This window comes from Oncorhynchus nerka, linkage group LG2, assembly GCF_034236695.1.
Source record: "Oncorhynchus nerka isolate Pitt River linkage group LG2, Oner_Uvic_2.0, whole genome shotgun sequence".
NCBI classification, from domain to species: Eukaryota; Metazoa; Chordata; class Actinopteri; order Salmoniformes; family Salmonidae; genus Oncorhynchus; species Oncorhynchus nerka.
In genome coordinates this window covers 38,126,298-38,151,920 of record NC_088397.1, presented here as the reverse complement: position 1 = coordinate 38,151,920, position 25,623 = coordinate 38,126,298, and the positions used below count along the sequence as shown (strand labels likewise).

Sequence of the window (25,623 nt, the reverse complement as noted above, 5' to 3'; positions counted from 1 at the left end):
GCAGGGTATCAAATTAAAGCTACACTCGTTGTGAATCCAGGCAACAAGTCAGATTTTTAAAATGCTTTTCGGCGACAGCATGAGAAGCTATTATCTGATAGCATGCACCAATACACTACAACAGAAAAGCACAGCAGGGGACGTAAACAAAATAATTAGCATTTCGGCGTTACACAAACCGCACAATAAAATAGAAAACAGTCATTACCTTTCACCATCTTCTTTGTTGGCACTCCTAGATGTCCCATAAACACTATTGGGTCTTTATTTCGATTAAATCGGGCCATATAAAGCCAAGATATCGTAATATGTAGACTGTGTGATAAACGAAAAAAACAGCGATTTCACAACGTAACGTCATTTTTTTTAAATTCAAAAAGTAGACGATAAACTTTCACAAAACACTTCGAAATACGTTTGTAATGCTACTTTAGGTATTAGTAAACGTTAATAAGCGATAAAAATCATCCGTAGGCGATGTAAATATCATTAGCTGTCGTCTTGGAAAAAAATTCAGGAGAGAGCTCTTCCGGAATGATCTGGGCGGAGACCGGAGGTAAGCGGTGCCCCTCTTTCGGTTCAACCAAGAATCAAAGATGATTAAATTCACAAGATACTCGACAACATGGGGATGCTGTGGGAGTTGAATGCTCGGTCTTATCTAATTCGGCTCACTGTTAACAATTGCTGGAAGTGGCGCAAGGATATTTATTTCCATTTTCTGTGATCAGGTTTTCCTGCGCTTTCCGATGTAACGCACGTTATGTAATAGCCACAGTCGTGATTTAACCAGTTTTAAAAACGTCCGAGGGTTTCCTATCCACACATTCTAACCATATGAACGTACTATATTCCTGGCATGAGTAGCAGGGCGCTGAAATGTTGCGCGATTTTTAACAAAATGTTCAAAAAAGTAGAGGGTCGACTGAAGAGGTTAATGAGGAAAACACTGAGAAAATGGCAATAGGAAAAAGAATAACTCACGATTTACAGAATTCCTTTAAGTGGACCATGAAAAATATGAAATACTTAGGATGCTTAATAAGTCACAACAAATATTTAAAGATCACTTTATTCCATTACTCAACAATATGAAAGCTGATTTAATTAAATATAGTAATCTTCCCATAAATCTTACAGGTAGAATAAAACTCTTTAGAATGGCATGGCTGCCAAAGTTTTTGTATTTATTTTCAGTAATACCAATTACCCCTTCGAAGACATTCTTTAAAAAAAAGTATACTCGGTCATAAGCATTTATATGGGCAAATAAAATTAATAGAATAAAAAGGAAAGTTTTACATCTTTCTATATCTGAGGGTGGTTTTATTTAACCTCCCAGACTTGGAATTGTATCTCCTCAGTACCCGAGGCTTATACTTACAACATTGAATGCACTAAAGAGGAACAGTGGGTACATACTGAAGATGTGCAGAGAGCATATCCAACTGACAATCTCTTAAAAAATATATAAATTATTGGAACCAAGATTTTTAAAAGAACTGATGCTGGCATAAAATGGAGAGAAAATTGGAGCATAACTAACAATGTTACAGTTAATGAACATGTACTCTTAATCCAGTATAAACTAATTTGCAATTTATTATACAGGAGACAGAGTTCCCAAATTCTACAGCACAATGACAGAGTCATGACTCATACGTAAAATGAATAATGACGCAATAATTCATGCTTTTTAGGAGTTCTATAAAGTTTGGAAATTGTGGGAGGAGCTAGAAAGTTGGCTATCAGAGGTATTACAATATAAACTTACTTTTAATCTATCTGTCTGCATACTTTTGTGAGTTTTAATCTATCTGTCTGGATACTTTTGTGAGTTGCGCAAGACGTGAAAAGCAGTGCTGGTTTCTTTTTGTTCCTGTATTGAATACAGATTGCCGCGTCTACAATTTGATCGATTATTAACGTTTAAAAATATCTAACGTTGTATTACAAAAGTAGTTTGAAATATTTTGGCAAAGTTGATAGGCAACTTTTGAAATATTTTGTAATGACGTTGGGATTTTGTAAACTGTTTTTTTTGTCTGGATCAAATGCGCTTTATAAATGGACATTTTCGATATATATGGACGGAATTAATCGAAAAAAAGGACCAATTGTGATGTTTATGGGACATATTGGAGTGCCAACGAAAGAAGCTCGTCAAAGGTAATGCATGTTTTATATTTTATTTCTGTGTTTTGTGTAGCGCCTGCTATGCTAGCTCCTTTGTTTACTGCTGGTGCTGATGGGTGCAGGCTATCAGATAATAGCTTCTTATGCTTTCGCCAAATTTACATTCTGAAATAGATATTTAAAATAATATCCAAATTGATGAGATTTCTAAATAAGACCTTGTAAACTTTTTCCAAACTAACCTAGATGAAGCAACTTCTCAGGTTAATTAAAGTTTAATTCCCAAATAACCTATACAGGTCTGATTTATAATTTAATTGATAAATCAGTAACATTTAGTTTTTGCAAAACCATTCAGTAATCCAGTACTGACAGAAGCCCCGCCCCAGTGTGAATTCCATGTGGTTTCGGCCTTAGGGAGAAGTGCACCAGTGTTGAATGTTTCCAACATTTGATTTACTGTTTACACTTATTATATCCAATCAATGGAGATTGTATGGATTATCGTCTCATTCAATTTAATAAGTTAAATTGTTGAACATACCTTAATGTTCTTCCAATCAAATAAGACACTTTTAAACTTCTCATATTAACCTAGATGAAGCAACTTCTCAGGTTAATTAAAGTTTAATACCCAGATAGCCTACCCAGGTAGGATTAATCATTGGCATTGATTAATGAATTCAATTAGCTTTTGCAAATTCATTCACGTCCAACTTCCACATTACTGGTACGGTACTGATGGTTCGTCTTTGCAGCTTCCAATGAATTCCAAACCCAAACTTTGAAAAAAATAGGAACATTTTTCCTCTAAATTGTTATAATATTGCGCAAGCTATCAAAGGAGGTGGTCACCACTCCTCCGCTAATTAGTGAACCTCCACCCATAAAAGGATTGATCTCTGAACTCAGCAGCGATATCAACCCTAATTATGCCATTAGCAAAAAAACAGCCGAAATTTCGAACGCTCTCCAAAATCATTACATTACATTTACATTTAAGTCATTTAGCAGACGCTCTTATCCAGAGCGACTTACAAATTGGTGCATTCACCTTATGACATCCAGTGGAACATCCACTTTAAAATAGTGCATCTAAATCTTTTAAGGGGGGTGAGAGGGATTACTTTATCCTATCCTAGGTATTCCTTAAAGAGGTGGGGTTTCATGTGTCTCCGGAAGGTGGTGATTGACTCCTCATCAACCATCAAACACAGGCTTTGTGACGGTTCTCCCCACTCTTGCACTGATGTATCGCCATAAAAATGTGGCATCGGTCCTAAACCACAGTGCACAGCTGAAGCACGTGCCAGACATGACTAACATGAGGGGACAGGTGGAGAGAACTCAGCAACTATTGACTAAAGCAGGAAATGAATACATTCTGCTAGTCGAGGAACTGCGTTTGAAATCTTAACAATTAAAAGTAATTGCAAATACTTATGACGATGAACGAGCACAAACTCTTCAACAAAACCTTTGTCTCCAGGAACAACTCGATTTAGCCAAAACTAAATACGATGTAGTCCACTCCAAACTAGATAAATCTGTTGAGTTATCTACAAATAGGAGCGTGCAATTTGATAACATGCAGGCAGTTTTGTTGAACGTTACTCAAAGTAACACGGTTCTACTCAAAATTCTGCAGACCAAAGACAATCAATTGATGAACGCAATGACTAAGTTGGATGACAAATCAGCAGAACTAATTGAAGTTGCTGACCAAATGAATGATGAGAGAACTCGGGTGATGAAGATGGAAATCCTGATTTCTAAGCAAGCCGGAAGAAATCTCATCACTGAATCTCTCGCTTCGTACTCAAGACCTCTATCTGCAAACCACGACCGATAAGTTTGAGACCGAAAGGAGTAAGTGCGACACTCATGTGTCCAAAATCAGTACTCTAAGCGCTCAAGTGGACTCTGCAATGCAGCAGAATACCACCCATAGGTACCATCTGGAGGAACTCCAGAATGGTCACATTCTTCAGAATGACTACCCATCCAAGCAACCGGAGCCCTGTACTCAAAGGAGTGAAGACGATAGGTTTCAGACATTGCCTCCATCATGTGTCCCTCAGTCTTCTCCTCTCGGCCATTTGGCACTCTGTAATATGGCGCCTCTTGGCCAACAAAGCCAAAGCTTGGCTTCTTCTCTTGGCCTTTCGGCCCCACTTTCCCCACAGGATGAAGCCAACCCTCTCCGCCCGCTTGACGCGGAATACCTTGACAATCCCGTGAAGAATTTCCCACCTTTGACCCCGTTCCAGGTCAGCCAAACGATACTGAGACGTTCCTAGCTGACATAGAAGACGCGTTGGATGGCTTCCCGAACGCTACGGGTTCTGACAGAGTTTACCTGTTGAAGCGAACGTCGAATAGACACGTGACAAGGTTCATTCGTCTACAACAGCAACATGTGCTAAATGACTACGCTAAACTTGCCACAGCTTTGAAATTAGAATTCAGTGGTTCTGTGACTCGCAAACACGATAGCTCACTGGCTAACATGGTCAAACAAGCTCGGAATGAACACTCAAAAGTTTACTATCATACGCTTCCTTCAGCTTACTTTGGCCTACTCACTGAAACAGGCATGGAAGACCTGTTACCATTTAAACAAATGTTCCTGTCGAACATGTATCCCACCTTCATTACCTACTTGGGCCCTGCAGCCTACGTTGGCTTGCCTATCTTACAACTCAGAGAGCTTGCAAGCACAGCTTTTGAGGAATCAAAAGTTCGCAACGCTAAAAGCCCTGACCACTCGGTTTTGAAGTTTGACCAGGAGCACCATAATCAGGTATTGGAGCATTAAGAGATGACGCACAACAACAGTTTCTAGCATGAAACTATGATTCCAATAACCTCCGCGGTCAAAATAACTGTAAAATACGTCGCCATCAAAATGACTACCACTACAATCGACCTGTTCACTACATTCCTGCACCCAACCCACACAAAGTGTCAGAGCACAAGGGTAATAAAGGGTTGAAGGATGACCAAAACGTACCAATAATTAACTTTTTATTGGTTGCAGGGGCAGTATTTAGTAGCTTGGACGAAAGGTGCCCATATCAAACGGCCTGCTCCTGAGTCATAGTTGCTAATATTTGCATGTTATTATTAGTACTGGATAGAAAACACTCTGAAGTTTCTAAAACTGTTTGAATTATGTCTGTGATTTGATCAGAAGTCATATAGCAGGCAAACTTCCAGATTTTTTTTTCTGGAGGTGGGAGATTTTCAACCAAGGTCTCATTGAAATTACAGCGAGATATGGATGAGTTTTCACTTCCTACACATTCCACTAGATGTCAGCAGTCAATAGAACTTTGTCTGATGACTCTAATGTGAAGGGGGGGTCGATTGACACAGGAAATAGTCACCACAGCCATGAGTGGACCATGCTTTCACCAGGCACGTTCACAGATGAAGGACCTACATTCCATCGCTCATCTGAAGTCATTCTAATTCTCCGGTTGGAACGTTATTCAAGATACAGTGGGGCAAAAGAGTATTTAGTCAGCCACCAATTGTGCAAGTTCTCCCACTTAAAAAGATGAGAGAGGCCTGTAATTTTCATCATAGGTACACTTCAACTATGACAGACAAAATTAGGAAAGAAAATCCAGAAAATCACATTGTAGGATTTTCAATGAAATTATTTGCAAATGATGGTGGAAAATAAGTATTGGACCAAATTAAAATAGTTTTTCACCAGAAAATAATCATAATCCGTTGGATAATTTGTACATTTTTACTTATTTTGGAACTAGTCTGTTTTAAAAATATATATCTGACCATTTTATAAATGCTATAAATAAGTGCGTGACATTATTGCAATTTTTGCCCGGTTCTTTTGTGACAGAAACAAAACGTTTGGAGAGCATAGTGCCACACTGTGTGAATTGGAGTGGTACATGGTGTGAATTCTCAACCACCCCAACTGCTTTAGAGGGAGGAAAGCAGACAGAGAGGCTTTGAACAAAGGACGAGTGAGGTTTTTAATTTCTTGGATGGCAATTGTCTGGAATAGAAAACGTGCGAGAAATTCCAATGTCACACACAGTGTGTTTGCGTATCACTTTTATGTAGAAACAATGATATTTTCAGCGCTTTGTTGAAATACATCCTTATTAAAACGCTAAGACAGAATTTTCTAAATGGCCCATCGCGCTTCAAATAACTTGGGCAGGGGAGCGCAAAACTAAAAGGAAACATTAATTTGTGCCACTTATCTTTTGTGCCAAACCTACTTGTCTAATCAAACATAGAGTGGGGTCTTAGCTGTCCCTTTAAGACCACACAGTCAGATTCTTAAGGAGATACCCAAGCCCAATATTTAACAAGCAATCAATTAAAGTCAATGAACTCCATTTTAAGACTGTTCAATAAAACAGCTAAGAACAAACGGTCAACTCTTTCAAGCAGTGTCATGAAATATGAAAAGCAGAAAAGGTTATTCGATTTACCGTCACACCTAATGTGTGCTTTAGCCTAGGGGTTTTCAAACTCTTCTTTCCCAGGAACCCCCACCCAGGCAAACCGGCGACACAGGGACCCCCATCATATGATAGCAAAAAATAAGTTGCATCTTGTCTTAGCATCAGGTGAAAGATAATGGTATACTTAATCAAAATTAATAGATTTGGTAGACAGTTTCATTATTTTGACCTCCCCACAGTTCATTGGAAGAGGAAGTGTAGAAAGGTATCTTGGCGGCGGAGAGAACATGTTTCTGTTGTAAATGTAATAATTCTACACAGTTTGGCATGGAGCTGAGAGACAACTTGGCAGTTTTCTGCAACTCTATGCACTGTATATACTGTAGTTCAATATCTTTTTTTATGCTTACTATCTGGCTTTGGTCATTTAAGTAGACACTGAAACAGTTTTTCCATCTTGAAAACTACCACAGAAATTTCTATACAGACAAAATCCTGTAATTAGCTCAAATGACTGTAATTTTCTCCATATTAAAGGGACAGTTAGAGCTTTTGGCAATGAAGCCATTTATCTACTTCCCCAGAGTCAGATGAACAGGAACAGCTAGCATGCAAACTGTTCCTGTTGACTTCCAGTCATTGCACTAATGCTAGTTAGCATTGGCTCGTGAAACTATGTCTAACTTCCTTCATACTGGACGCAGAGACATGAACATGGTATCCATGATGGTATTCTGTTGTAGCTAGCGGTGTTCATAAAAATAATATTTTTCACATAAAAATATCCCTATAAGTATTTTTCGAAATTGTATGAATTAATTGTGGACCCCCTGCAGTATCTCGCTGTGAACCCAACTTTGAAAATCCCTGCCTTAGCCTACGGACTAAGTCAATATTTAGCTAGAGCTAAAACAAAATATTCACAATATTAGTCTTTCCGCCTCACCAAGGTAATTAAGTTATGCAATACCCTGTGCAAGTGACGTGTTCCTATATCATACTTCCCTGTTCATTTCCCTGCTCTTTTGAATGGTCTTAATGATTATATCCTCAAGTTCATGAAAAGTGTGGTCATATAAGATATGAATTCTACTTCTCCCAGAGGCCTTTCATTAAGTTTTGCACTGAAGACCATTGCGCTACGTTTTTGCCCATTAAGACCATTCAAAAAGCTTACAAAATTCAAAAACTACAAGGTTACTTTCTACATCAAAGAACTGAATTCCGTTAACTGAAAAATGTATCTATTGACATTTTATTTAATTTGCACAGAGAAAGAGAAAGAGATGAAGGGGCGACAGAGAGAGACAGTAAGAGAGAGTCAGAGAGTGAAAGAGATAGAGGGAGAGAGAAAGTGTTCGTGAAAGTGGATTGCATAAGAGAGAGAGAGGTGTGTGGGGACCTAAAATAATTTCCCCTCAAAGGTTATTTAACTTGGCCATTTGCAGTGAGATGGTTTGCCAAGATAATTGTCGCCGGGGTGACTAAACTCCCCACTGAAGTCATTTTTGGCGACCCATTTCAGCGAGAGTTGAGGACTGAAAATAGAATGAAATAGACTCATTGAGGGCCATTTCAGTCAAATTGGATGAAAGTTGCGGTGCACAAAGGTTGCCTCTGCGTGTAAAGCTCCAGCAGATGAAAATTAGCATACTGATCATATTCTAGAGAGAGAACTAATTACCATTGCAGTGTTTCAGCTTTGCCTTTAAAACTTGGATTGAGTCTCCAATGCCATGGGCCCTGGTCAAAAGTAGTGCACTAAATAAGGAATAAGGTGCCATTGGGGATGCAATCTTGTTCATGAAGTGAACAACTGTTTTAAAAAGGTCGGCAAATAAGCAGTAATGAACGCGAGGACTTTCAGGGCGAGAAATAGATGGCAGGGCATGAGTATTCCTGTTAGTCAAAAATAATTTATATTCAAGTTCTTAACCCTATTGGCTAGCTAAGAAGGCTGCAAATAAATTAATTGGGTTACATTAGGAAATAACTCAGTTGTCGAACCTCATCAGGTAAGACAGGCAATATCAATCTCAACGAAAATATTATTAAGAAATCACATTTCCAGCAATAGGCCTACCACACACCGGTTCTGAACAGTGGATTGAGTATGCCTATGGTTGGTGTGATCACAGTGTCATGAACATATTAAACATATTGCAAACGGAAGAATACAGTCTTTATGTTAAAAAATGCATTGTGGCCCCTAATGAGCACCTCACAGATGTATGTGTGAACACTGAAGCTCTCCCCTCACCTGATAGGAGTTGGGCCAGAAGGTACTGATGGCCAGCTCGGTCTTGACCCAACCCTCGGTCACCGAGCCGGAGGCGTTCCACACAGGGTTACCCTGGGCGCCGCCATTCACCTTAATGTAGACATTGAGTGCCCCGGGACTGGAGCCTTCGCGGCTGGATAGAGAATAGTGGAAGTCGATGCAGTGGGTGTCGTTCTCCTTCAGGGTAGGCAGGAGCAGGTGGGCCTTCTGTCCCGATGCCCGGCCGGAGCCGTTCACCACCATAAAAGAACCTATCAGGGACGAGAAAGAACCAAGACGTGAGCTGAGACGAGGAGGAGTATTTCCTGCCTAGAACAGACCGATTTGTTTTCTACCAGACCTGGGTTCAAATATTATTTGTATTCTTTCAAATACTTGAGCTGCACTTGACAGAGTGCAGCTCAAAGTGAAAGCCCCACCCCTCTGGCACTATAGGCAGGCTCAATCAAACGCTCAAAAGTATTTGAAAGAAAACACATACTATTTTAACTCACTATTTGAACCCAGACCCATGAAGTATGAGGAATGTCTGAGGAACAACTACTGCTACAGTGAACTATTGTACTTGTACTGTAAAATATTATTGAAATCTGCAGGGAGAGAAGAAAGAGAAAGCAAGAGAGCAGAGAGATAAAAAGTAGTGTAAAATGGGTGAGATTCAGACAGGAAGAGGGATGAATAGGTGTGAGAAGACGTGCTGCTGGAATAACAAAGAATATATTGGGGTGATATATTCTCAGGGATGTTGTTTGATAACTGAACATCAAGCCAGGCAAATGTCCACCCTGGCAATATTCTGGCTTGTGTGCCTTACAATATATCCACTATGTAAAACAACATACACCCACATACATACAGAGCGTATGTGGTTTTATAGCTTGACTCACATTTGGCAGTAGGCTATTCTACAGTGGGCAAAAAGTGCTGGGAGAGTTCTGGCATAAGGCATGTGGCCTGAATCATAAAGACTTTTCTTCCCGAGTGTGACAATTAGACGATTAGGATGAGTTATTACAAAAATTGTCTCCGGACACTTTGAAATCATAATCGCTGTAGATCAACTCGGGAGACCATTCCATGAAAGGAATTATGTAATTTATCTTGAATACTTGACCCAGATGATTACCTGATTCTAACTGATACACTTATCAAGGGTCGCCCCTTGGCTTCCATTCAAATCCAGGCTGTATCACAACAGGCCGTGATTGGGGCTCCCATAGGGTGGAGCACAATTGGCCCAGCTTCGTCCGGGTTTGGTCAGTGTAGGCCGTCATTGTAAATAAGAACTGGTTCTCAACTGACTTGCCTAGTTAAAGAAAGGTAAAAAATATATCTAATAATAATAATTACTAGAACATTAGCACATTAGCAGCAAGGGCAGCTCCCCTTGAAACCATAATGAATTCCCTGACACAAATGAGAACTTAAATGTGTCAGTGGAGAGTAAATGACAGGGTTGAAATAACGACAGCCTCTTCCTAGGCAAATTTAGTCAGAAACCTTTTAACTCGCCAATGATAAATGCCGTCTCCTAAATCTGTGGCCATAGGATGGCATGCAGAATCAGACGATTCATCACCAAAAGTATCTGAAGCACATCAATGGGTTATGCACAGAGGAGATACAGTATCAATCATCCCAACCTTGGGTCCGGAATCTAGGCTGATAAAATGTCTTATTTGCCTCAGCCACCACCGTTTTACATCAGCACTCTTGCCAACCCCATCTTGCCAACACACTGACTCACACACACATGCACACAAATATACTCACAGATTCACACACACCGGCTCAAGTGTACACACACATATAGTACGTCCATGTTCATATATTTGATTATTTCTTATTGCTGTTGCATTGTCGTGAAATGAACCTGCAAATAAACATTTCATTGGACGCTGTATACCATGTGTATCCCGTATATACAACTAATAAAACTTTAAATTTGAAACACAAAAACTCACACAAACACAAACGTGCACACACACAGAACACAGCCTCCCTCCAGCATCAACACACAGCCAATGTGATGAATGTAAACCAGGGCACCTTTTAACCTCTAGAAGTGTCTACCTGAAATACTGGGGGTGTTAAATGTCATCACAAGTTTCACATGGTAGAAGAACCATGGGATCATATGGAGAGAATTTCAAAATGAACATGAGAGACATGAAAATCTATGAAAGGGACATATTTTGTTGATATGAAAATGTTAGCAAACCATGGCCAGAGGTAAACAAGTTTCAGGGATCTGAACATTGTTTAAAATACATTTTATGTAATTTTCATGGAAATTGTATTTAATATAATGATTTGAACTTTTGGACTTTTATTCCCTGCACCCCGTGTACAGTGAGCTCCAAAAGTATTGGGACAGTGATAACTTAGTTGTTGTTTTGGCTCTGTACTCCAGCACTTTGGATTTGAAATTATACAATGACTATGAGGTTAAAGTGCAGACTGTCAGCTTTAATTTGAGGGTATTTTCATCCATATCAGGTCAACCGTTTCACTTTATTGTAAATAAGAATATCATATATTTCTAATAGTAGGTTTGAGGCCCACCTACTCCCATACACACGGATATAAGTGCAATAAAGTACATATTTATTCCCCAGGTGTGCTGTTAAATCTGTGGAGAATGGGCAGAGTAAAAATAAAAGGCCTATCGGTCACGGGGTATTCAGATCAATAGTAATATGGGCAGCCATTAAGCCAATCAACCGGTGAGTAAAAAGAGCGAAATCGCTCCTGACCAGCTCCACACTGGCTATGCAAGGGGAGAGGCCCTCGAGCAACTACAGTACCAACCACCACCAGCTCAGAAATATCGTACCAAACATCATGCCTGTTTTAAACAGCTTCTTTCTCAATGTCCATGCTCCTTTTGCTGCAATATAAAGACAAGGAATAAGAATTGGCGCTGGTAAGACAATAGCCATAGGTGGGCCGAGTGGCAATCATGTTCTCTAACTGTCACTATCCCCAAAATGTTTTAGTGTTTGTTTGTAGCAGGGATTTACCATCCCCCTTCTGTACTGGTGGATGCTGTTGAAACAATTTCAAAGTACTTAGAACCTTTAACCTGGTTTGGTTTTACCGCAGCCTCTGATAATTTGAAGAATATTTGACTCAAATTTGGCTTTCATAGAGTCGATGGACTCTATGAAAGCCAAGTTTATTCACCCCAAAGGATCGAACAACTGAAATGACAAAAACACATTTCCAATAGTGGTAATATTTATACCCCAATTTGGGTAGAATCTCCTCCTTCTCGCTAAACTAATCTCCAAACCTACACAGATTAATGTAAGAAACCCATCAAACGTCTCTCTAATTTTTACAAATAGCCCCCCACAAGTACTTAATCGAGTGGTGTTTTGGTGTCACTTTCCTAATGCAAGTATTAGAGATACAAAACAGAAAAACATTGATCCTCATTAATTAGGATATTTATTCATTTTGATTCTCCACAGGAGTCGTCCCTTCAGGATATGATTTCCTCTATAAGCTGAATTGGCTCTAGATATTTGTATATCTCTGGCAGACAAACACGCCATAGAGTTTAAAATATAACTAATCCGTGGTTCTCTGTAAAACTTTCCGATCTCATTATGGTGAGAAATCAGGCCTGGAAAAACTGATTCAGTAAATGATTGGCAGCTTTTAGGCAATCGAGAAATAGATGCACTTCCTCATTTAAGAAAGCTAAATCAAGCTACATTCTATGTTCTATCTCAGACTCTGCTGATCCGTCTATATTTTGGAAAACAGTAAATGCACTGAAGTGTGGAAATTCCTCTCCTTCCCTGCTTAAGCAAATTGTGTCAGACTTTGGCTCAATGGAAGATCAGTCAACTCCTAGTGAATATATATTTTTAATGTATTTGTGATGTGCTAGATGCCTTTCTTAAGATTTGTGCGAAAAAAAAGTTCACTAGGGCAGATTTGCTTGATCCTTTCTTGATACAGCTTGTTGTTCCACTGATAGCAGAAACTGAAACACATATTTATTACCTGACGGTGGTTTCTGGATCCATCCCCAGGGTCTGGAAGGTGGCCCCTATACTGTACTTCCCCTTCATAAATGTGGTGACCCGTGTGACCTAAATAATTATCGCCCCATTTCCAAACTCTCTTGCCTACCTAGAATCTTAGAATCCTTGATAAATACTTATCTTAGATCTTTTTTAACTATGAAATGTATTCTAAATTAACATTACTCAAGTTTCCGACCTGGTCAAAGCACCATCTCTAATGCTACTATAGTTTTAAATTATGTTATTAATTGTATGAATAGGAAGAAACCTGTCTAAGGCTTTTAACACTGTGGATCACTCATGACTAATTCAGAGGATTTATATAATTGGCCTGAACCAGCTGCGTGTAGCTGGTTAGAAAATTATTTAACGGACAGAACACAGTGTGTATTTACAGATGGTGTTAAATCTGGTTCTGGACATTACAAAAAAAATCCTGACAATTAAAGCCTCCTATTTACCCTGGTTCTAGATTAGTTGAATAATCGGCAGTGTCCCTCGGAAGGCCAGTGCACTGGAAACATAGAAAAAAGGGTTCAACAGCGAAGCTGTAAATCTGAGACAGAGTGGGGACAGTCAGCTGCCACCCAGCAGCCCAGCCGTGGAGCAGCTGGGGTTTAAACAGTGCACCTCCTCCTCTTTCTCCTCTTCTGTTTTAAAGGATTTCAGACCACTCTCCCGTAGAACTGCTCTACTACACCCTGGCTACACCCCCACTCAGGGGCTTGTCCAGGGTCCCAGGGAAAGGAGAGTGCATTCCCAGCCCATGCCAATGGGCCTCAGCCCATTTCACACATTTAACATGCCCAATTCCCCGGTCCCTTCACACTCCGCCTCCACGGCAAAGGCAGCCGTGGCGGGCTGACGCCACAGAGCCACGCAGGGTGGACCCCATATGTTCCCTGTCCTCGATGTGTAATGGTCCTGCATGATTCGCTTCCTCTCCCCTCGCCATGCCCTAATTATTGCCATCCAGCTTCATCTGGGGCAATGCCAACACACATTCGTTCACAGTTTCCCGCTGCTTGTCACTACATTCCTTTCTTCATCACAGCAATAGGGCATCATCCACTATGTTTTACACATATCCCATAGTAACAGGAGGAAAACGAAGGGCGCGAGACAACAAGCCCAAAGGCTTAGTGTAGGAATTTCACTTGGCCTTTTCAATAGCACGCCAGCCAGCCTCGTTGACCTTCTCTTATTGGAAGCTGGATACTATGATGCTGTTAGACAGGGGTGAGGATCAACACCCCGGGGGTCCTCGGCTAATCTGATAAGTGGGAAATCAATAATTGGTACAGCAATGCGCCTGAATGCAAATAGCTTGATCGAGTCGCCAACACCAGTGCCTCCCTCTTGCAGTTAAGCTCTGCCTGTTTCTAAACCTCAATTTACCTCTTGATTAATACAGTAATGTATTGCTTGTAAACACAACAACTTTGGTATTAAGGAGAAATTGACTTCCAGTTCAACTGGGAGGAAAAGCTTTTAAAAGCATAAAAGGTCATTCATTTAGTCACATATAATTATAGAGAAGGGGGGGGGGTCTTTTGTTTGGCCCTGGGTATTGATATTGTGTACATTTTTCTGGAAGGTGTGTACAATGTGTTCTATTCATGTATTTGTTTACAACTAATGTCAAATGTTGACAGGTAATGGTTACCTTCATTAATGGGATATTTAAATAGCTAATAATTGCAACAATGATTTTAGATCTGCATGGTCATGGACACCAATTCCATTAAGAGATGTAATTCAACTCTTAGCTCTGTTACATTAAATTGAGTTTCTAGACATTTGCACAAAAGAAAGGCAAATACACAAGTTCAATTTTGGTGAGTGTTTATTTTCAAATAGTTACTTATTCTTATTGATGTTCTTTTCATAATTGTTTCATAAAATACAAGTCTAGAATTCCTTTACGTCTTGTCAGTTTTTAAAAACAACAAAATTCTTGTGAAAGCTTGTCAAGAAGTACATTTTTACCTGTTGATATCAGCCGGCATAGAAATAGGTTTTTATCACTATGTTTGAGAAAAGGAAAATAGATCTTGGTTCTGAAACCACACCGAGACTGCATTATTTTCTCTTTCTCCAGGAACAAAGCACAGCCTTAATCGGTTCAATGGTGAGGCATCACTCGGTGGCAACTGCTCCAATCAGGGCCAGGCTTCTGCAAATTGAACACTTCACAACCAAATCTGCTACACAGCACTACTCAAAGGTGAGTGTTTTTTAATTTAAAAACAGCCAAATCACCAGGGAAGATCATAGCAGCCTCTAATCAGTTTTTTAAATTTAACTAGGCAAGTCAGTTAAGAACAAATTCTTATTTTCAGTGACGGCCTAGGAACAGTGGCATAACTGCCTGTTCAGGGGCAGAACGACAGATTTGTATCTTGTCAGCTCGGGGATTTGAACTTGCAACCTTCCGGTTACTAGGCTCTAACCACTAGGCTACCCTGCCGCCGCAAAGTGTGAAAGGAAGAGGCAAACTAATAACACCCTCAAATAAATTATAAGCAAAGCTCATCTGATAACAATTTACATTTACATTTTACATTTAAGTCATTTAGCAGACGCTCTTATCCAGAGCGACTTACAAATTGGTGCATTCACCTTACATGAAAGCTGTCTCAACAATGAAATTGCAATCAATGTATAATCCTGCCGTCCTGGAGTTCATTCGCCCATTAATAAAAAAGTGAAAGGCATTGTCCATTGTTTCCATTCCGCTGACCTGGGCCAGGTTTCCCAAAAGCATCTTGGAACCTAAGTTCATTGTTAGAACCTTCGTAGGTGCATCGATAAATCTCCAAGCTGTTTCCCAAAACCATTGTTACTAAAGTTGCTCTGGAAAATACTTTTTATTTAATGACTGCCTCAGAACACCCGCTAAGTGTGTAGTTAGATACAATGCCTTTGGAATTTATTCAGACCCCTTGACTTTTTGGTCACCTCACTGACCAAGGCTCTAATGTACTTGTCCTCTTGCTCAGTTTTGCTCAGTTGTGCACCGGGGCCTCACACTCCTCTTTCTATTCTGCTTAGAGACAGTTTGCGCTCTTCTGTGAAGAGAGTAGTACACAGCGTTGTACATCTTCAGTTTCTTGGCAATTTCTCGCATGGAATAGCCTTCATTTCTCAGAACAAGAATAGACTGATGATTTCAGAAGAAAGTTTTGTTTCTGGCCATTTTGAGCCTGTAATCGAACCCACAAATGCTGATGCTTCAGATACTCAACTAGTCGAAAGAAGGACAGTTTTATTGCTTCTTTAATCAGCACAACAGTTTAAAGCTGTGCTAACATAATTGCAAAATGATTTTCTAATGATCAATTAGTCTTTTAAAATGATCAACTTGGATTAGCTAACACAGCGTGCCATTGGAACACAGGAGTGATGGTTGCTGATAATGGGCCTGTGTATACCTACGTATATATTCCATAACAAATCAGCTGTTTCCAGCTACAATAGTAATTTACAATATTAACAATGTCTACACTGTATTTCTGATCAATTTGATGTTATTTCAATGGACAACAAATGTGCTTTTCTTTCAAAAACAAGGACATTTCTAAGTGACACCAAACCTTATTTTTTTTTACATAGAATTAAGCATAATTATTATGGCTCTAGATTGCAGGAAAAATCTGTGTCAGGTGTTTGAAAAATGCAAAATTCTCCAAATATTAAAATCATTGTTTCTTGAAATGATCGGTTTCCGTAGTCTTGTACTGTTTTTGTCTCACTGCGAAGCAGACAGCGACTTCCCGTCTCATTCAGCTCTCATTACTAAACAGAACATCAACAAAGATCCATTGGTCAAACCTCAATGAGGAAATTGAGTCTGGGGCTGAAAACTCTGACAACAATATTGGTAAGGACAAGAGGAACACACTTCATCCTCATTGACAGTTAGCCAATGCAGCGTCGATAATCCTCTGTTTAAGCCACAGAGAAAGACATCCCCAACCCACGCCTGGGACTACAACTCCCCAAGGTTCAAGCATATAAAATTAGCACCTTCTTCGATGTTATCTACCCAATAGGCTTGAACTATAGGAGATCAACGACCAATCAAAGTATCAATGGCACCTACACAATGGTTGAGAAGTTTCTTCCATACATTTGTTCGCCAAAACCAATCTATCATTGAACACTACTGGGTATGAAAATATATTGTGGCAATGATACTGTCTGAATGCCTGCATGGCAACATTTATCACCACGATCCCAGTTGCTGTGGAGCCTAGAGTGGGAAGAAGGGAATGCTGAGATACATTTATCCTGTTTTAGGACTTGGTGCTTTTTCCCAGTCAGTGGGATAATACAAATTCTCATCCATGTTGTTATCTGGAGTGGGAATTACAGTCGCAGGGAGGCGAAAATTACCTTTGTGGCTCCCAGTACACGGCTGAAGAGCGATGCGGTACGCCCGTGGCGCGACATTGGCTCCAATCCCAACACAGAGGTCAGCCATCATGATGATGGTCTCAGATAGCAGAACACACAGGGCCTCCTCTGTCCACATCCACTAACTACAGTACTCTCAATCTTTTTCCTCTCAACCATTACTAGGATGAGTCCCAAATGGCACCCTATTCCTTGTACAGTATATCTTTTCAAATGTACAGTATAGTGCACTACTTTTGACCAGGATCCATAGAACTCTGGTCAAAAGTACTGCACTGTATAGGGAATAGGGTGCCATTTGGGACACATCCATAGTCTGATACAACCTTTAGAATATCAGTTAAAACCTCCATACCTTATTCATCAAGTCAAAATGGATTGGTCACATACACGTGATTAGCAAATGTTATTGTGGGTGTAGCAAAATGATTGTGCTGCTAGCGCCGATAGTGCAGTAATATCAAACAAATAATATCTAACAAATTACACAACGTATACCCAATACACACCAATCTAAGCAGGAATAAATTAAGACTATATACATATGGACGAGCGGTGTCAGAGTGGAATGGACTAAGATACAGTAGAATAGTATAGAATACAGTGTATACATATGAGATGAGTAATGCAAGATATGTAAACATTATTAAGTGAATGAGATACAGTAGAATAGGATAGAAAACAGTATATACATATGACATGAGTAATGCCAGATATGTAAACATTACGTGACTAAGATACCGTAGAATACTATAGAAAATAGTATATACAAATTAAATGAGTAATGAAAGATATGTAACCATTATTAAGTGACTAAGATACAGTAGAATAATATAGAATACAGTATATACAGTGGGGAGAGCAAGTATTTGATACACTGCCGATTTTGCAGGTTTTCCTACTTACAAAGCATGTAGAGGTCTGCAATTTTTTATCATAGGTACACTTCAACTGTGAGAGACGGAACCTAAAACAAAAATCCAGAAAATCACATTGTATGATTTTTAAGTAAATAATTAGCATTTTATTGCATGACATAAGTATTTGATCACCTACCAACCAGTAAGAATTCCGGCTCTCACAGACCTGTTAGTTTTTCTTTAAGAATCCTTCCTGTTCTCCACTCATTACCTGTATTAACTGCACCTGTTTGAACTCATTACCTAAAAGAAACCTGTCCACACACTCAATCAAACAGACTCCAACCTCTCCACAGTGGCCAAGACGAGAGAGCTGTGTAAGGACATCAGGGATAAAATTGTAGACCTGCACAAGGCTGGGATGGGCTACAGGACAATAGGCAAGCAGCTTGGTGAGTAGGCAACAACTGTTGCCGCAATTATTAGAAAATGGAAGAAGTTCAAGATGACGGTCAATCACCCTCGGTCTGGGGCTCCATGCAAGATCTCACCTCGTGGGGCATCAATGATCATGAGGAAGGTGAGGGATCAGCCCAGAACTACACGGCAGGACCTGGTCAATGACCTGAAGAGAGCTAGGACCACAGTCTCAAAGAAAACCATTAGTAACACACTACGCCGTCATGGATTAAAATCCTGCAGCGCACGCAAGGTCCCTCTGCTCCAAGCCAGCACATGTCCAGGCCCATCTGAAGTTTGCCAAAGACCATCTGGATGATCCAGAGGAGGAATGGGAGAAGGACATGTGGTCTGATGAGACAAAAATAGAGCTTTTTGGTCTAAACTCCACTCGCCGTGTTTGGAGGAAGAAGAAGGATGAGCACAACCCCAAGAACACCATCCCAACCATGAAGCATGGAGGTGGAAACATCATTCTTTGGGGATGCTTTTCTGCAAAGGGGACAGGACGACTGCACCGTATTGAGGGGAGGATGGATGGGGCCATGTATCACGAGATCTTGGCCAACAACCTCCTTCCCTAAGTAAGAGCATTGAAGATGGGTCGTTGCTGGGTCTTCCAGCATGACAACGACCCGAAACACACAGCCAGGGCAACTAAGGAGTGGCTCCATAAGAAGCATCTCAATGTCCTGGAGTGGCCTAGCCAGTCTCCAGACCTGAACCCAATAGAAAATCTTTGGAGGGAGCTGAAAATCCGTATTGCCCAGCGACAGCCCCAAAACCTGAAGGATCTGGAGAAGGTCTGTTTGGTGGAATGGGCCAAAATCCCTGCTGCAGTGTGTGCAAACCTGACCAAGAACTACAGGAAACGTATGATCTCTGTAATTGCAAACAAAGGTTTCTGTACCAAATATTAAGTTCTGCTTTTCTGATGTATCAAATACTTATGTCATGCAATAAAATGCAAATGAATTACTTAAAAATCATACAATGGGATTTTCTGGATTTTTGTTTTAGATTCCGTCTCTCACAGTTGAAGTGTACCTATGATAAAAATGACAGACCTCTACATGCTTTGTAAGTAGGAAAACCTGCAAAATCGGCAGTGTATCAAATACTTGCTCTCCCCACTGTATATACTGTATTCTATATTATTCTACTGTACATATGAGATGAGTAATGCCAAATATGTAAACATTATTAAAGTGACTAGTGTTCCATTCCTTAAAGTGGCCAGTGATTTCTAGTCTATGCCAATAGGCAGCAGCCTCTAATGTGCTAGTGACAGCTGTTTAACAGTCTGACGGCCTTGAGATAGAAGCTGTTTTTCAGTCTCTCAGTCCCAGCTTTGATGCACCTGTACTGACCTCGCCTTCTGGATGATCGCAGGGTGAACAAGCAGTGGCTTGGGTGGTTGATGTCCTTGCTGATCTTTTTGAGCATCCTGTGACATCGGGTGCTGTAGGTGTCCTGGAGGGCAGGTAGTTTGCCCCCGGTAATGCGTTGGGCAAACTGCACCACTCAATGGAGAGCCTTGCAGTTGCGGGCGGTGCAGTTACTGTACCGTGATACAGCCCGACAGGATGCTTTCAATTGTGCATCTGTAAAGGTTTGTGAGGGTTTTAGGTGACAAGCCAAATTTCTTCAGACTCGTGAGGTTGAAGAGGCTCTATTGCGCCTTCTTCACCACACTGTCTGTGTGGGTGGTTCATTTAAGTTTGTCAGAGATGTGTATGGCAAGGAACTTGAAGCTTTCCTCCTTCTCCACTGCGGTCCCGTGGGTGATCAGGGACTACAGGAGGGGGCTGAGCATGCACCCTTGTGGTGCCCCAGTGTTGAGGATTAGCGGGGTTGAGGTGATGTTTCCTACAATCACCACCTGGGGACGGCCTTTCAGGAAGTCCAGTACACAGTTGCACAGGGCGGGGTTCAGACCCAGGTCCTCGAGCTTACTGATGAGCTTGGAGGGTAGTATGTTGTTGAATAAACAGAATTCTTACATAGGTATTCGTCTTGTCCAGATGGGATAGAGCTAGAGCAGTGTGCAGAGTGATGGAAATTGCATCATCTGTGGATCTATTGGGGCGGTAAGCAAATTGAAGTGGGTCTAGGGTGCCAGGTAATATAGAGCTGATATTATCCTTGTCTCTCAAAGCACTTCATGATGAGGTGAGTGCTACGGGGCGATAGTCATTAAGTTCAGTTACCTTTGCCTTCTTGGGTACAGGAACAATGATGGCCATCTTGAAGCATGTGGGGACAGCAGACTGGATTAGGGAAAGATTGAATATTCCCTTAAACACACCAGCCAGCTGGTCTGTGCATGCTCTGAGGACACAGCTAGGGATGCCGTCTGGGCCGGCAGCCTTGCGAGGGTTAACACGTTTAAATGTTTTACTCACGTCGTGTTTAGCCTGTCCAGAAGCAAGACGTCGGTCTCGACGACTTGGCTGGTTTTCCTTTTGTAGTCCGTGATTGTCTGTAATCCCTGCCACATACGTCTTGTGTTTGAGCCGTTGAATTGGGACTCCTGTTTATCTCTATCAGTTTCTCAGTCACTCTATGCGCCTAGATTATTTTCCCAAGTTTCCCGGAACATATCCCAGTCCACGTGATCAAAACAATCCTGAAGCGTGGATTAGTCAGAACAGCATTGAATAGTTCGAAGCACGGGTACTTCCCACAGTTACAGGAAATGCAGCCTCAGGATATGTGGTTTCCAGTTTGCATAAAGTCCAGTGAAGTTCTTTGAGGACCGTTGAGGTATCGGCTTCAGGTGGGATGTAAACGGCTGTGGTAATGGGAGATACAATGGTAGGGATTTAATTGTGAGGTATTCTAGGTCGGGTGAACAAAGGGACTTGAGTTACTGTATTTTTGTAGAATTACACCATGAGTCGTTAATCATGAAACACACCCCTCCGCCCTTCTGAGATATTTATTCCTGTCTGTGCAATGTACTGAGAATCTTGCTGGCTTTACCGACTCCGAGAGCCATGTTTCCGTGAAACAAAGTATGTTACAGGCCCCGGTGTCTCTCTGGAAAGAAATCCTTGCTCTAAGCTCATCAACTTATCCAAAGACTGAACATTAGTGAGTAATATACTCGGAAGCGGTGGATGGTGTGCGCACCTCCTAAGTCGAACCAGCAGGCCGCCTCAAGTGCCTCTGCTCTGCCGGAAATGTTTTGGATTGGCCTCTGGAATAAGTTAAATTGCTCTGGGGAGAGTGAACAAAGGATCTGCTCCAGGGAAGTCAAATTCCTGGTTGTAATGCTGGTAGTTCTGGTGAGTTACCGCCGCTCTAATTATTCAATAGTTCTTCCTGGCTGAATGTATAACACATAACATTTGCTGAGCTAATAATGTAAATAGTACATAAAACGTTTCCTAAAAGGTAGTTGCGATGTTGCCATCTCTGCCAGCTCTCCTGGATATACAGAGATAATAACAAGAGGCTAACGATGTAAACATGTTTTTGTCGATGCTTTATATCCATAAAGGCATGGCCACAGAGACACAAGGGAGAGGTGAGGATATGGAAAGTGTTGTGTGCAATCACCACTCCCTGTAAAATTAATGTATAGTGAACGCAACATGCAACAATCACAAAGATTTTATTGAGTTACAGTTCATAGAAGAAAATCAGTCTATTGAAAAAAAACAAATTAGTCCATAATCTATGGATTTCACATGACTTGGTCGGGGCGCAGCCATGGGTGGGCCTGGAGGGCATAGGCACACCCACTTGGGAGCCAGGTCCACCCACTGGAATTAGCCAGGCCCATCCAATCAGAACTAGTTTTTCACCACAAAAGGGCTCAATTACAGACAGAAATATTCCTGAGCATGTGCACAACATGTATAAGCTTTTTGTGCATGTAGAACATTTCTGGGATCTTTTATTTCAGTTCATGACAAATGAGACCAACACTTCACATGTATATATTTGTTCAGTATAAAAGTATAATAAAGCTTAATATTGTTTCTACATTGGTGATTTATGTCGCTGTGAATTAAACATTAGCTTTCACACACGCCAGGCGTTGATTAATGACAGAACTGAGGTGCTATTTTGTTTTCATATTGACTCTTTACGATTACGCTCCCCTTTCTGCAGCCCTGTGTAATAAAACAAGTACAGGGTAATTGGCTTTTTAATGGGTTTGCGTATCAATACCATTTGAAGAGTTGTCTCCTCGAGGCTCATTCCCTAAGTCATGCCGCTCTGCAATTCAAAAAAATAAAGCCCGGGACTTAAGCACTGAGCAGTCCTGAGGATCATTCCGGAAGTAACGCTTGAGCTCCCGCTGAAATTGTCTTGTCAAAGATTAACTTTGGAATGCAGAGCAGTGATATGGCACCTCCTTGCCAGGCTCCCACTTTTTAGCGCTGGTGGGGAGATTGGACTGATGGAGAGGGGAAGAGGACAGCAAATGCTTCTTACCACCATGCTTGTCAGAAGATGGAAGAATTGGATCCCTTGATCCATATTGCAGTATAAAGTCTACACTCTTAGAAAAAAATGTGCTATCTAGAACCTAAAAGTGTTATACGACTGTCCCCATAGGAGAACCCTTGAAGAACTGTTTTTGGCTCCAGGTAAAGCACTTTTGAAGTTCAGAAACCTTTCCACAGAGGGTTCTACATGGAACCCAAAAGGGTTATCCTATGGGGACAACCAAAGAACACTCACATTTTATTTAATTAACTAGGCAAGTCAGTTAACTTCTTATGGCTGGGGGCAGTATTGAGTATCTTGGATGAATAAGGTGCCCAGAGTAAACTGCCTGCTACTCAGTCACAGAAGCTAAGATATGCATATTATTAGTCTATTCTGATAGAAAACACTCTGAAGTTTCTAAAACTGTTTAGTTCTGCCACTAGGCTACCTGCTGTCCCTACTTCATTCTGATTAAACTGCGATTGTTCTCAAATGGGCGATTGCAGTAATAACCCCAACTATCTCCTTTTTTTCAGTTCTGTCAATTGTACGAGCAGAGTGGGGGCTGTAGGTGGAGTAGGAAATAATGGACGTTATCTAGCATGAACTTTCTATCTTGAAAATGGATATAATGACTCATATATACATTTGTGTATTACTCATTTAAATGCAAATGACTTCTCAGCAGTTAATGGTGCTTCTTCATATCTAATTGGACTTTATCTGATGAACACATAGAAGACTGTTTAGGCCTATTTTGTATGTTTCTAGAACTGGTCTTGATGTTGGTAAAAGACACTGAACAATGATGAAAGGCCATTTCATGGTGGGCTGCTTTCAACAATGGCTTTGACGTGTGTGTTTCACATACTGTCAAACAGCAGAGAACAGAGGAAAGAGAGGCTTTTTGATTGGTCTAATTTGAACAGTCCTCTACATGTGTCACTTACTGGCAATAAAAACAAATTCAGAAACACATAGCAGCTGAGCATGTGCAAATTAATGGATGTTTGACGTCTCTTCTAATATGTGACCCACCACCACAATTCGGTCTTATGTAGCAACATTTGAAATTGTGTTTTTGTACATTGGTTAAAAGTACAGACTCAGAGCTACAAAATAGTACATCATACACTGCAGTTGAGGAACAATAGGAAAGTAATTCTGCTTTGAAAGTTGATAAACTTGTAACGCCACTTTTGAGAAAATGGCCCTTGAGTATTTTTGGTACACCTACTGGAGAGCTCTACTTTGTCTACACCCATTCAGCATCTTTCACACCTCCTTCAGGTTTAACCCCACCAATCTCTTTAAAGATTCACATGTGAGGTCATGTGCTAAACAGAGTGAGTAAGGTAGTGCAGTAAATATTATTGCATGAGGTTTTCTCAGAAAGTGAATATTTTACTAGATTATTAACTAGGCTATAGGCCACCTCAAGTATGATGTTTTTTAAATTTAACTAGGCAAGCCAGTTAAAAACAACATTTTATTTACAATGATGGCCTACCCCGGCCAAACCCTAACCAGGATGACGCTGGGCCAATTGTGTGCCACCCTATGGGACTCCCAATCACGGCCAGTTATGATACAGCCTGGAACCAAACCAGGGTCTGTAGTGACCCCTCTAGAACTGAGATACAGTGCCTTAGAACGCTGCGCCACTCGGGTTTTGACGCCAGCTTGGGTTCAATATGCAAGGAACACATAATATATGAATTATAAGGAATTCTGGTGTAGCATTGGGGCCAAAACTACAGACCTTGCCTTCTGTCTACTGGCTAAGAAAGGTCACTGAACTTCATGAGGCCTATTCAATATCATCCACACAGAGAGCAAAGCCTCAGCTCCAGCTCCAGCCCTAGACCAACAACAGAATATCTGAGGCAAAAGGTAACTCTCAAATGGGCTTTCAGATAAGCTGCTAGTCATTGTTCCCCAAGGCTCATAAGGTAAATGCATACAGAGGCTAACATTCAACAAAGGGCATCGATGGCTTGAATTACAGGCCAGACAAAAGAGCACTCAGGTGGAATCACAATGTTATTTCGGCAGATAAGCACAGGTCCCTGTGGACTGCGGAAAGGCAAACAACTGAACAAAAGTATGAGAGCCTCCGTTTCGTTATGCCACACAATTACTATTAGAGAGGAGCACTTGAACATCTCGTTGGCTCCCATATCGTATTGATGTAGTATAGCATCTACTGATACTGCGTCTGTTGTGTAACATCTTGGAGCTGGGAGCATCTGTAGTAATTAAATATTTTAAAAAATGTTTAGACAATTTTAGTAGAAAAAAGCCTGTCCTGTTGCCCCTAAGGTTTGGAACTTTAGATCCCTGATAAGTCATAAGGGAGCCAGCCAAGCATTTTATTTTGATGGGTTTCCTTTTCAGGGCTGCTTTGACTTCATTCAAGTGTCCCTTTATTCATCCAAAACACACCACTGTCTCAACAAATATATTGTGGGAATGGAGGGATGGCACACAATGGTGTCAATGGAGTCATGCTGATGACTGATGACGCAGTAGTC

The 25,623-nt window shown here is 40.8% G+C and overlaps 1 protein-coding gene across 1 annotated transcript in view; it reads right to left on the bottom strand.

Moving 5' to 3' along the window:
• Window positions 1-25,623, bottom strand: part of LOC135572904 (receptor-type tyrosine-protein phosphatase T-like) — a 201,277-nt gene that overhangs the window by 163,184 nt on the left and 12,470 nt on the right. Inside the window, exon 3 of the mRNA XM_065021620.1 lies at window positions 8,845-9,116. Within this exon, the coding sequence (XP_064877692.1) occupies window positions 8,845-9,116 (272 nt within the window). The remainder of the gene's footprint in view (window positions 1-8,844; window positions 9,117-25,623) is intronic.